Source organism: Delphinapterus leucas, chromosome 1, assembly GCF_059928025.1.
Source record: "Delphinapterus leucas isolate spDelLeu-1000000601 "Yukka" chromosome 1, BTC_Dleu_Yukka2, whole genome shotgun sequence".
Classification (NCBI taxonomy): Eukaryota; Metazoa; Chordata; class Mammalia; order Artiodactyla; family Monodontidae; genus Delphinapterus; species Delphinapterus leucas.
This window is the reverse complement of record NC_143129.1, coordinates 10,855,064-10,868,643: the sequence shown is the minus strand read 5'-3', so window position 1 is coordinate 10,868,643 and position 13,580 is coordinate 10,855,064. Positions and strand designations below refer to the sequence as shown.

Here is a 13,580-nt window from a genome sequence, read left to right as displayed (position 1 = left end):
AGAGGCCCGCGTACCACAAAAAAAAAAAAAAAAAAAAAAAAAAGAATCTGGTCACGTGAACAATCAAATATAAGATGCGGCCCAGGACATGGTTGCTTCCGGAGAAGCCAGTACTGACATGAGAGAGATGCTATAGAACGAAGGAAAGAGTGTATTCTAGGCTTATTTCTCCTTGTAACCTTTGCATCTTTTTAAGCAGTTCAACACTCATGTGAAAGCTGAGGCCACAGTGAGGAAGCTGAGGGGGCTCTGAGGAAGGTCCTGATGAGCCTGAGCGCTTCACATCATGAGACTGCATGGGAGAGACCAAATAAAGAAAACCGACCTTCCGTCTCCTGACACAGGGATCCTTGCCAGGTACCTCCTCGGGACCGTGTGCAGCCAGCCCCATGTCCTGAGATGGTGATGAATCTCCTGAACAGCTTTCTAAATCTCTGCATTAGGAATCATAGTAGCTGTGCTTTTTCATTTTGGCTGCTAAGCACGGGACGGGGCCTTAGTTTCTTACTACACTTACTTTCTCTCTGCCGTGAATCTTCCCTAAATTAAATGAATTTTAATTCTTTATTCTATGATTCTTTGTAAGATATCAATTTATTTTTGGAAATAGGTAGAATATAAACAAATAAACATCAGTGTCTCTGACGTATTTATTGATATCTAGGTTCTTTCTTTAACCGCATCCAACTACTCCCAGAATTGCTTCCATATTTAATTGAAAATCTTAATGTGCTCAGATCCTAATAGTATTACAACTTGTGGAGATAGGAGTGAGAGAACATACTGATTTGGGAATCACCATAGAACAACACGCACATGGTTCTAGCATCAACTTTGTCTGCTCCACAGGATACTGGATCTTATTTTGATTAAATCAATGAGATTGGATTATCTCCAAAAAGTGAACCAAGGAAGCTTCTCAATACCAGACCACAAAGAAAAGGCAGTAGACTATGCCTGACCCCTCTTGATCTCTTTGCCCAAAGTGCAAATATTGCATCTGAAGCTTATTTCTGCTGAGGTCCTTTTGTTGGCGTAAGTGGCTCATCTCTCCCGCGAGAACGGAGGCCACAGCAGCCCATCAGGGTAGGCTGACCTTAAACTTACCAAGCTTCAGATTTGTGGGACAAAGATCCAGCCTCTAACCACTCAAAAATACAGATTTTTCTCTTCTTTTGCAAAGATGACTTCTTGGCAAATAGCATTATAAGGCAATTAGAAACAGAGAAATCCTCTGAGATACTGTCACACCCCTTAAAACCCCTACTCTGAGAACTGCTTTCCCTGTTCGCACCCACCACCGTCCCAGTGTCTGTGGTAACGTGGTCCTCTCCCGGCCTCTCTGGCTAGAGTCGACGGAGCCAAGGATTGAAGCCTGATCCACATGGGCTGATTACGTCCTTCCTCAAGAAACTGGATTTGGGAATTGTGGTCAATTTCTCTCTTTTCTTTAAATTTAAATTAAAAACAATTTTTTTTGGAGTATAGTTGATTTACAATGTTGTGTTAGTTTCAGGTGGGATTGACATATACACACTACTATATATAGAATAGATAACTAATAAGGACGTACTGTGTAGCACAGGGAACGCTACTCAATACTCTGTAATGGCCTACATGGGAAAGGAATCCAAAGAAAAGAGTGGCCATATGTATATGTGGTCCATTTCTAGCAGTTGTTTGAACTGAGGGCCTGCAAGCTCACCGAAGGGACAGAGGAGCTGAGAAAGCCGATCTACAGAATGCACAGTGAACAAACACGCAGAGAGAACAGACCAGGTGAGACAGACAGAGAAGATGGTGGGGTCGATACTCTCCCCCGACTGCTTTTCCCGTTTTCCAGTCCCAATCCCCCCAGCACATGGAGGCAGGAACACCTAGATCCTCGTAATAAGTGTCCTGCTGTTGTCGTATTTCACGTGTATGTGTTTGCTAACACTATGAAATTAAAGAAATAATTCAGATCTGGAATTAGATGACAATTTCAATTTGAATGTACCATGGTCTGCTTTTATAAATAAGCTGCTGACCACAAGTTGGCTATCATTTCAGAGCCCTATAACTTTCAGCTCAAAGAAGTAAAATTAGTATTGCAAGAAAACATGCATTCTGGCAGCTATGGGGAAAAAAAGTAAGGGTGGAAAGTAGCAAGGAAAAGAATTGCCAAAGGGCCCAAAATTTACCTCCTTTGGTTAGTGTCTATGTGAATCTAAAGCTATCAAATTTCAATTATAGTAGAAATACAAGCAAAAGCAAAAAGTTAAATTACAATAAATACCGGGTTGCAAACGGTTGGAAATATAAACTCAAAAAATTTAGCTGTTAAAATACATATACACAGATGTATGTACCTATTTACATAATGGGACAGATGTATACAAAGAAACATATTCTGGGCATACACATTGCCTGAAACTCAGGTATTTATCACTTGCAAAGACTGTTGCGCAGACACTGTCAGCACCGGCACAATAAATCTAAATATGTCGGTTTAACAAATTCCTATATACCGAGTAGGAAAATAATAATTCTCAAAAGAATAAGCCCTACTTCTTTTAATTCTTGTTAAAGTCATGTCATGTCCACCTGAAAACCATAAAATGCTAACTAATGAATGCAGACAACTACACGAATGGTATTACAGCAAATGATAGCCATGAAGATTCAGGGTAAGTATGTGATGAATGTAACCTATTATCCTGTAAGGTTTTCTATTACCTAATATAATTTTCTCTATCAGAAACTGTGTCTCTAGGAATTCAAAGAAAACAAACAAAAACAGAAATCAGTAATGTACTTTATAATTAAGTTATCATAAAAATATTGTGCCACGTTAAAGAAAAGGCAGATTTAAAATTTTAAATATGAGGAGAGAAAAATAATTTCCTTAATTTAAAACTGACATTTAGAACAGGGATTTCTCCAATTTAAGTGTTTGCTTTTTATCTTAAAGCATCCTGCAGGTAACAAAGACTCCCACATTTCTTTCACATAAAAATCTATCATGATAATCTAAAATCTAATCTAATCTAAGGAGAAAAATTAAGAAATTGATTGCAAATCCATCACGAATTTACAAGTTAATAAATGTTTTCCAGTTAATGGTGGTAGCCAGGAAAGTTTCCTACCCTTGTGGAATAATTATTTCATTGAAATAATTCAGGTCATGCAACCAGCATTCATGACCAATACGCTGCAGTTAAGCAATACTAATGTATGAAAACGTAAGCTTAACAAATGGATAAATCATAGAGAAGGCACTTTGTATGTTATAAAAAGAGCCCCCTGAAGCAGAGATTTTTTTATGTTTTTCCAAAATACCTAGAAAGGTGCCTGGCGCGTAATAGCTGTTGAACAACCAAACGAATGGGTCTTCTTTACAAAGGCTGAGGTTTTAGCACCGCTTCCAGGGCCCTCTCCCCATTCCTAAAGACACAGGAAAGCCCTGCACTAAGTGTCTGCACATCCAGGGAGCTACCTGAGCACCGGAGGTGGGCTTTCGTCCAGCCCTGCCACTAACTAGTTACAAGACTTCAGGTAAGTGATGGGACCATTCGGCTACCAACTTCCTCAACTGTAAACTTTGGTGACTGTGATAAATGAAGCTTTGCAGCTGCTTCCAGTTCCATGGTTTCGTAACTATAATCCACTTGAGAATTCCTTTTAAAAGCTAGTTTTCTAAGACCACTTAAAGTATGATTTGGCATATGCAAATTTTGCTTCCTTAAAACAAGCAGCAACACACTTATGATGCAAAATCAGAGACACATACAGCTATGATCCTGGGCCCTTTCCTACTTTAGGACAATATTTTAAGTAGCATTAGATAGAAGCAGAAGCTTTAACTATTGATAGCAAATAAAATATCTAACTTTAGAAAAAGACAGACATCCATTACTTCATATTCTAATTTCTACAGATTACTTTAGCAGTCAAATCCCCACGTATGAGTTTCATCTTACTTTTGTACTAAAGGAAGCCATCAATAAGCTACCCCGAGTCCTGGGCCACCACACACTGCCCTGTCTCTCTCCACTCACCAGGAGGACATGACCCAGTGACGTGTGTACAGACTGGGACCTGGACCCTGGGCTCCCAGGACCCTCTTACGTGGCCCAGACGCCACCTACTCACCTCCTTGACCGTCAACGCAGGGTTTCTCACCATGTGATAAAAAAAATCAATGGGTTCCAAATTTTCCTGAAGAATTGATTGGAATTGCATGACTTTAGAATCTGGGAGATGGGAGGGTAAACAACCTCACCTGGGCAAGCTTACGCCTTGCTAGGTTTCTTCCCTTTTCACTGCGTAGCGTGTAGACGGGCGTATATTGTACAGAACCAGAACAAGTCCCATAATCGTCCTCATTTTCCTACACGTGAAGAAGCATACAAGTGGTTATTCTAAAATACTCATTTTATTACTAAACTTTTTTGCTTAATAGATCAAGTATCCAATACAGATGCAAGTAACAAAATAACACTTGGGGTATAAGTTTAAGAAAACCTATTTAGGAAGAAAATGCATTTTTCTATATTATGAATTAATAAATTCCAAAATAGTCTGACTCTTTTGAACAATTTCAATAAAATTTATACGAAGATCGCTCACTCTCCATTACTACAATGAAAGTTTTAAGTAGTCTCTTCCCTCCAGAGGCAGAAATTCAAAACACAACAACGGATAAAATCTGCAAAGATATTACATGTAATCAAATCAAACACACATATACATAAACGTAACTATTCACATATATGCAATATTCACAGATTCAAATACACCTTTGTAAATGAAGAACATTCTTCAATTTAAAGTAGCTACTGTTGGAAAGATCCTATAAAGCCAAACGATGGCATTCCTGCCTTAATTCTGCACCAAAGATCATCTTTTAAAAAAAAAAAAATTCTCAGCTTGAAGCAAGAATTTCAATTGTGATATCAAGGCAATCAGCTTTATGAAAACATACATCCTGTTAGAGCACCTCTGAAGATCCTGGTAGCTCTGTGATAAAGTACGCAGACAATACAGAGATTATTCGGGGGGTGCATACAGAATGGCAGATAGTTGCCAGAGGGCTTGTCATGAAAAATACAGTCTTGAACAAAGGGCTAAGCATATTTCAAAAGTCATTAGAAACATAAATCTCGTGTGATTTGTAAGGCATAAGCTTCAAACTAACGCAAGAATCAAGGCAGAATGAAAAGCAGCACAGGACGTACCTTGTGTCTCAGCTTACTCTTCACTTCCTTTATTCCCTGCTTTGCATGATTCTTTGCCTAGGAAATGATAACACCAGTGTCTGGCTCAGCGTGCTTCTGTTACATTTAAGGAATAAGTACATGAGATCCCATTTAATGAAAATTACTAAGTCTTCATATTATATAGAGAAAGAAGAAATTATAATCTAAAGCTCTATTTTCAGGGACACATACCACACACTATTACACCTGAATGAGGTGGTGAAAGCATGATTAGTCTCTGTTTGCATAGGAATCATACAAAGGCTAGCAGTTAGCCTATTCCGCCTCCTAAACTATTAAAAAACACAAGAGGCCACCAGATGACTACCGCCCAGCCATAATCTGAAACTTTGACAAGTGGGCAAGGAAAAGAGAAAGCACATCAGAGCAGCAGGTTATTTAGGCAAATGTCTGGACTTTAAGAAACTCAGGCTGTTTCCATCTCCTGGCTATTGTAAATAAAGCTGCAATGAACATTTTGGTACATGACTCTTTTTGAATTATGGTATTCTCAGGGTATATGCCCCGTAGTGGGATTGCTGGGTCATATGGTAGTTCTATTTGTAGTTTTTTAAGAAACCTCCATACTGTTCTCCACAGTGGCTGTACCAATTCACATTCCCACCAGCAGTGCAAGAGGGTTCCCTTTTCTCCACACCCTCTCCAGCATTTACTGTTTCTAGATTTTTTGATGATGGCCATTCTGACCGGTGTGAGGTGATACCTCATTGTAGTTTTGATTTACATTTCTCTAATGATTAATGATGTTGAGCATTCTTTCAGGTGTTTGCTGGCAATCTAAGTGTCCATCATCGGATGAATGGATAAAGAAGATGTGGCACATATATACAATGGAATATTACTCAGCCATAAAAAGAAATGAAATTGAGTTATTTGTAGTGAGGTGGATGGACCTAGAGTCTGTCATACAGAGTGAAGTAAGTCAGAAAGAGAAAGACAAATACTGTATGCTAACACATATATATGGAATCTAAGAAAAAAAAATGTCATGAAGAACCTAGGGGTAAGACAGGAATAGAGACAGACCTACTAGAGAATGGACTTGAGGATACGGGGAGGGGGAAGGGTAAGCTGGGACAAAGTGAGAGAGAAGCATGGACATATATACACTACCAAGCGTAAAATAGATAGCTGGTGGGAAGCAGCCGCATAGCACAGGGAGATCAGCTCGGTGCTTTGTGACCACCTAGAGGGGTGGGATAGGAAGGGTGGGAGGGAGGGAGACACAAGAGGGAAGAGATATGGGAACATATGTATATATATAGCTGATTCACTTTGTTATAAAGCAGAAACTGACACACCATTGTAAAGCAATTATACTCCAATAAAGGTGTAAAAAAAAAGAAGAAACTCAGGCAACTTTACAAAGTGCTTTTATAGGCAAACACGAGTCTTGTTGTGTCTATGTCATATACAGTTTTCCTGGAAAAAATTACAAGTCATTTAACAATTTAAAGGCTCTGTTCATGTTCCAGGGGAACCTGGCTCCAGCATCGGAGGCCGTGAGGTCCCGCTGTGGTTCCCGTGCAGTGTGAGTGAACTGAAGACCACGGGGGGCTTTCAGAAAAGCTCAGTTCCCACTGGAAATTCCCACCCACAGAAGAAGTGAAAAGAAATTCACATTTATTTTGCGCTTCCTCGGCGTTTGTGCGCTGGGTACCGAGCATGCTTTACCTCATTTAATCATCACAACGCTATGGAGTTAGTACTATTATTATTACATTTTACAAATAAGGAAAGTGACTCAGAGGGTATAAGCCTCCACAGCCTAGATTCAAATCCAGGTCCAAGTCCAACTTTTTCCCAAGAAGAAGGAGAAACTAAGGTTTTTAAAATACGTCCACCGAATCTAAGCCTCACGAAAGAAATGGCACTGTGAGTCTTATTCTACAGACTCAGGTCATGCAGATGAAGCCAAGTTACTTCCAGGAAGGGTCTTCCCAAGTTCACGGAGGGGAAGAGGGGCCTGTTAATATCCGAAGTACTCAGCAAGCATCTGGCATACAGTAACTGCTCAAGAAATGTTCTGAACTGAACTAAACAGTTATTTCGTTATTGTAAATGAGGCAAAACCAAAACATATGAGACACAGCAAAAGATAATCTAAAAAGCCACATAACACTAAATTATATTTCCATGGTTCTTTAGAATCAATAGAGCATTTTCGCATGCATTATTTTAGTGGTAAAGCCACTGAATCTATTTCAAGGGTCCTATATTAATGCCTACATTCCCGTTAGGTAAAAATGCGTAATTACTCCCCTCAAAAATGTTCCTGTTCTAGTCTCCTCAAATTTGCACCTATCTTTACTCACATTTGGACTATATTCTAGTTTGCCTAAATAGCCTCTATTCTTTCAAAACCCACCTGATTCACACTCATCGTTCAGATGCTTCTAATGCACAGAGTTGAGTGAGGTGTCAGTCATGGTCAGCTATCCTTGTGCTGATTCACTCACATGCCTGCTGTCCACCTCCCCCTCACTGACCTCTTTCAGACCATCCGGAAGGTGGGATACAGGATCTCTCTATCCTTTTCAATTTATCAAGTGGAAACTTATCAACAAACAAGTATTCTCTGCAGAAAAGCACCCAGCAAATACGGCTTTGGCTAATAATTTAGAATGCAAAGACCTAACAAGAAAGTTGACTCAGAAAATCTTTTAGCCAAATCAAATATATATTCACTTTGCTGTTATTTTTAGATGTATAAGAAGATATGTATGTCAACTCGAGTTTTCTTTATGGCTCCTTATTAGCATGGAAAACAAAAGATAGAAAAATGTTCTAAGTATAGGACAACTCGAGTTTTCTTTATGGCTCCTTATTAGCATGGAAAAACAAAAGATAGAAAAATGTTCTAAGTATAGGACAAAATCATCATTTCCTTCAATGAATACATATTCGGTACCTCTGTAGTGCGTCCAAAGCACCGAGAGTCACACAGCAATACAAATATAAAAGCAGGGACAGCCCCTGTCTTACTCACAGTGCCTGCCCTGCTCCAATAACCAGTACAAAGCCTAGATCATGACAGTGATTTGCTGAATGAATAAAACAGTTAAAAACATGGTTCCCAGGGTTTTAAAAAATGTATTATCTACAGAACTTCAAGGTAAATAAATCCTGTTATACCATACAAGAGAAACTGGGAATTTTGTTCATAGCAATCTGTGGTCAAAGGAGGAATTTCAGAGTTCATATTTCAGAATATGAGCAGTCTAGAAAGAAGGGTTTTAGGTACAACCATGAAGGTCACAGATTGACTTATCTACTTGCCCCAAACCTCTTGATTCATGTTCAACCTGATCACAAGACAAATGTTAAAAGTGATTAAGTATATTCTAAATACTCTAATTCGCCTGAAATTAATTTAGGGAATAATCTTCCAAAGAGCAGAATTTTAAATTTTTGAAATATTTTACTGTTCTGCTGAGCAGGGTTCAAACTAAAATACTGGTTAGAAGGATACAAATTTAAACAACAAATGGGGTTTTGAACATGTCTGCTCTATCTCTGTGCTTTTATGGAAGACATGAGTGAAATTAAGGAGAAGAACACGTATTTAGCAAAACTAAAATCTAACCTCTCCAAGCCTGAAGGAAAATGTTGAGCATTCTCTCAGGAATCAAAATGAAGGGTACTTGACTGTGACACCTTTTTAGAATCTTAAATGTGGAAAACGAGGCTCAACATTAGTTCGATTTTTTTTACATGGCAGCTATGTGCTATTTCATTGTGAAAAATTAACATCTCTTCAAAAACTGTATATAGATCAAACCACCACTATTAATTAGAGTGAGAAGGCGATCTACTCAGAGAGCTTTCCTAGCAAGGCTTCGAACAAAGGCAGAGGCTGACACTTCTAAGACAAAACGTCACCTCTTCTTACTTTTACTTCCTGATAAGGCTTCAGATAGTTCAGAGATTTGGTTCCGTATCTTTGAATCCACTCTGTAGATTAGCCTCGCTACTATAAAACATAACCTTTGGAACCGATTTTTTTAAACAGAAATGGTGGCTACATATATATCAAAATTGTAAGTCAGGGAAAGAGTGTAAGTTCTAAAGTTATCAAAACATATTATTCTATCATTAATTCAATCACATCGATTCATTACTGAGAAAGCACGTGAAGATAAATTCTTATAAAATCAAACTAATGCCCAGAATATTTTTAGAAATACAGACTATATATATGACCTATTGAATTTTCAAAGAAAGCCTTGCTGAGTGCCAACCCACCAGCTCCTACAGGTCTCCTGTATAGATACCAGGTGCACAGACACAACAAGTGTTGAAGCAGAGGTCTGTCCACAGGTCCTGTGGAAGCACAGAAGAGCTATATAAACGCTTTTTGTGTGGCGCTGGGACTTTTTTTTTTTTGAGGGGAACTAATGTCTAAACTACGTCTATAGGATGAATTTAGCAGGTGGATAGAAGCCAAGAAAAGGACGTCCCCAAAGCAGCAGGAACGGCCTGTGAAGAATAAAGAGGCAGAAGAGAGTGCCCTGCATTCACGAAATGAGCAGAGCTCAGGGTCTGGAAACACCAAGGCTGGGGGTTCGGGGAGATGAGATGGGACGCAGGAGGGGCCGGCTCCTGGAGGGTCTCAGTTATCACAGCAAAGAGATTTTTAGGTTGTTAATTATTTACTTATCGTGGTTGCTACTGGTATCATCATTATTATTTTACTACAAGCCATGGGGTATCACTGAAGAATTCTAATTTTGGAGAGTCAAAGTATCTTTGAGGGAAGAGAACTTGCCATATTTTTAAAAATGTTTTTCTACTTAAGCCTCAAGTGCACAATGAGAATTTAAAATATGTTGTTAAATGAAAGAATCAAATCTTTAAAAATGGCTCTTCATCATGGACTGTTTCGATTTGAGGGCACAATTTTGCTGATAGCTTTGAAATAAAATGAAGAGCCGTTTTTAGATTGTACAAAGGAAATATCCTGTCTGGACAACGATACAATTTTAATAACTGAGTTTGCTTCAGTCAATATTAACTCTAAATTTTTTTTAAAAGCTTATTTAAAGGAAAATAGAAAAGATTTTGGATTTACATGTTTATCATCTAGGAGAATGTTATAAAATTTTTACCAGTAGAACTTTTAAAACACCAAAGAGAACTTACAAATTTATATGCTGTTCGCACAGCGGGGGTTGCTTTGGTCATTGCTGTGTTGAGTAGTGCACCTCCTTTCTGCAAAGGAAAAACAGAAACACAGTCCTAAAAATTTTTGGCCAGATTGTCCTGAAAACAAAGCGTTATTAATAGTATAGAAAAAGAGCTTTACTCACAGCTTAAAGAAAGACCTACAAAATTATTTCATGTTGGATGTTTTCAAGCTTTTATATACGCTATAGTAATTTCACACAAAATGCAAACATTCTACTCTGTTCTTTTAATTGCCATAATAAAGTCCCTTCGTCTTTGCAGTTTAGGCAGACTTGGGCAATATGACCAGTATATATTTAAAGTTTAATGAAAAGGAAATACAATCATCTGTTTCTCTGTTTGGTAGTAAAGTCTCAATCTGTGACAGAGAGTTTTATATTTTAAATAATCATATTAACAAAAGCACATTACCAGAAATAATAAAACTCCCATCAAATCCTACCACTCTGCCTAATTCCTTCTTCTGGAATATATTATAAGGTGACAGTAAAATCTTGCTTTCCAAATCAAGCCATTTATTTTGAAAACGGAAAGACAAAAGCTTTCTATTTTAAAATTTTCTTTATAAGTAGCAACAAACCATAAGCATAAAATAAAAATATTTAAAGTGTGAGAAAACATAGAAACATTTCGAATATTGCCAATAAACAGCATAAACAGTATACTTGAACTGAACATTTTCCCATATATGTTAGAGTGAAAGAAAAAAAAAGAAACTGTGACGGTTTATTATTACCTTGACTGTATGCACCCATTGCTGATATGACCTCGAGTTCCCTGAAATATATAAAAATAAGATGTCAGGAATATCTGATCAAAAATAAATCCATAAACCAAAACTCATCAAGAACTAGCATTTCCAGGATTTTAGTAGGCAAATTTTATTTATCTGCAATATTGTAAAAGAAGCAATTCACCATAAGAACTAATAAACGCTCTAATTCTTAGGAAAATAGTAACTAGCACTTTTAAGACTACTTTTTCTTTACTCATATATGAAGATAACATGTTAAGGTATTCTATCTTCTTTCATTTTAACGCTACTTTCAGAGGGAAAAAATAACCTCTCTTTCGAAATCCAAAATTCCTACATCTTTTAAAGTGATTTTTTAATATTTATGTCTATGTTGCTTTGTAAAAGTTTGGCTCTTTTATACAATTAGGTTCATTTAAAACAATATTTAAAGTGTATAAGGAGTGGGAGGGAGGGAGACGCAAGAGGGAAGAGATATGGGAACATATGTGTATGTATAACTGATTCACTTTGTTATAAAGCAGAAACTAACACACCATTGTAAAGCAATTATACTCCAATAAAGATGTTAAAAATTAAAAAAAAAAGTGTATAAGGAAAGGAAAAAACTAGAAGGAAATTTAGAAATGCAAAGATCCTTGAGGACCAAAAAGATTCCTCTATAGTTGTTAGACATTAGTATTAATTGATAGCAAATTTTACTTTGATGCAATTAACCTGCAGTAATGTTCTGAAAATATTCTCTAGTTGTAAACCCAAATCTGAAAGGTACTACCCCAGGAAATATGGTAGTATCTCCTCATGGCTATCAGAAAGTTCAAATGCTGACACAACCAGTCCTAGTAAAACCAGTAATCATGTACTGGGCTCCAAATACGATAATTAATTTAATCAATAAGATGATATAAGAAGGCAAAAAAAAAAAAAAAAAAAGAAAGCCACACAACTAAAGTACTGTTTTATATCAGCTGACTTTAGTTAGATTTCATCTACCTTCCTGGTTGTTTAAATGCTTAAATACTCCCACAAGAAAAAAAACAAAGGTTACTCAGAGACTGACTACCCAGTACAAAGGATCCCTAAGGTAGATTGTGTTCTCCTCCTGTGCGTAGCTGTGGCTTTTTAACAAATGCATCGCCTTGCTGTTATAACACAGAGGCAGGATGGTCCTTAGCCCAAGAACTTCTTTCTAGCTGTTACCTTTGCATCCCTAATCAACATCAGGCAAAAAATTTCCAGCTCTGGATTCACTCCTATACTTAAAAATCTCTCCCTAATTTCAAAGAAATATCAAGAAACAACCCCTATTCTGAAAAACATCTCTTATTACTCAGCACTACACTGTACCTTTTCTGGAAGAAGAAATATGAGGAAAACAATATTTTTCTAATCTTATGAAATGACTACAACAAAATGTATCTACCTAAAATAGCCTATGCATTGCTTAAAGGGCATGAGTTTCAGATAGTGTACAGCCTGACCAAAATTTTTATTTCCCTTGTAAAATGATGAAAAAATCCAAGTTATCCTATTAATTTATTTCTCAAGATTTTATTAACAGAAAATAAACAGTATGTCTTTATCCAGATTATTCATATACTTTTACTTCTCTATTAAAAAGTCTCATCAGTTCATATACTTTTTACTTCTCTACTAAAAATGGTTGTGTGGAAATCACATATTTAAAACTTGGTTATTATTCATAGTATTCTGGAAAGTGTTTCAATTCATTCCCCAAAATGAAGTTAGAAAGTGGAAAGAGAAACATCAACTACTATATAACTATTTCGCATTCTGGAACACTTGTCATTCCAGAAAACATATTCTTTAAACCTCTGAACCACAAAGAAAGCAACTATCATAAAACTTCAGAGCAGTTACAGAAAGGTCAGCTCTTGGAGAAAGTTGTGAGGAATAAAAATAGCTCATACGTATTCAGCTCTTTACAGGTTGCAAAATGTTTTTGTCTGCGTTATATTACTTGAGTTGCATCTTTCTACTGTAAAAGAGGCCAAGCAGGTGGTGCCACAGGCAGAGCAGTTGGATGGGAAGGAAGTGGGCTTTGCAGTCCAGTGAGTCTGTGGGTCAGGCCACTCTGCCCTTGTGAACCATGCCACTGGGACTAGGTCTGTAACCTGGCTGCTGCCACGTGTAGCATGTGACAGCACACCATCAACTTAGTTATTCTGACAAATAACTTGCCAAATGAGGAAACTGAGGTTCTAATGTGATTACCTGCCCAAGTTCACAAAGATTGCAACTGAGAAAGAATAAGAATCTAGGTATTTTAATTTTTGGTTCATTAGTCCTTCAACTTTTAAGATGGAAGGATAAATAAAATATGAGAAGAGTTAAGTTATATAGAGATCTTCTCTGAA

General features: G+C 37.3%; 1 protein-coding gene across 10 annotated transcripts in view; it reads right to left on the bottom strand.

Moving 5' to 3' along the window:
- The window catches only part of DENND1B (DENN domain containing 1B), a 259,365-nt gene that overhangs the window by 34,004 nt on the left and 211,781 nt on the right, over nucleotides 1-13,580 (bottom strand). For all 10 annotated transcript variants that reach the window (XM_089906457.1, XM_089906480.1, XM_089906469.1 and 7 more), the window contains 4 exons: nucleotides 11,185-11,225; nucleotides 10,404-10,472; nucleotides 5,220-5,276; nucleotides 4,265-4,372 (listed from right to left, as the gene is read on the bottom strand). In XM_089906457.1, the coding sequence (XP_089762583.1) occupies nucleotides 4,265-4,372; nucleotides 5,220-5,276; nucleotides 10,404-10,472; nucleotides 11,185-11,225 (275 nt within the window). The remainder of the gene's footprint in view (nucleotides 1-4,264; nucleotides 4,373-5,219; nucleotides 5,277-10,403; nucleotides 10,473-11,184; nucleotides 11,226-13,580) is intronic.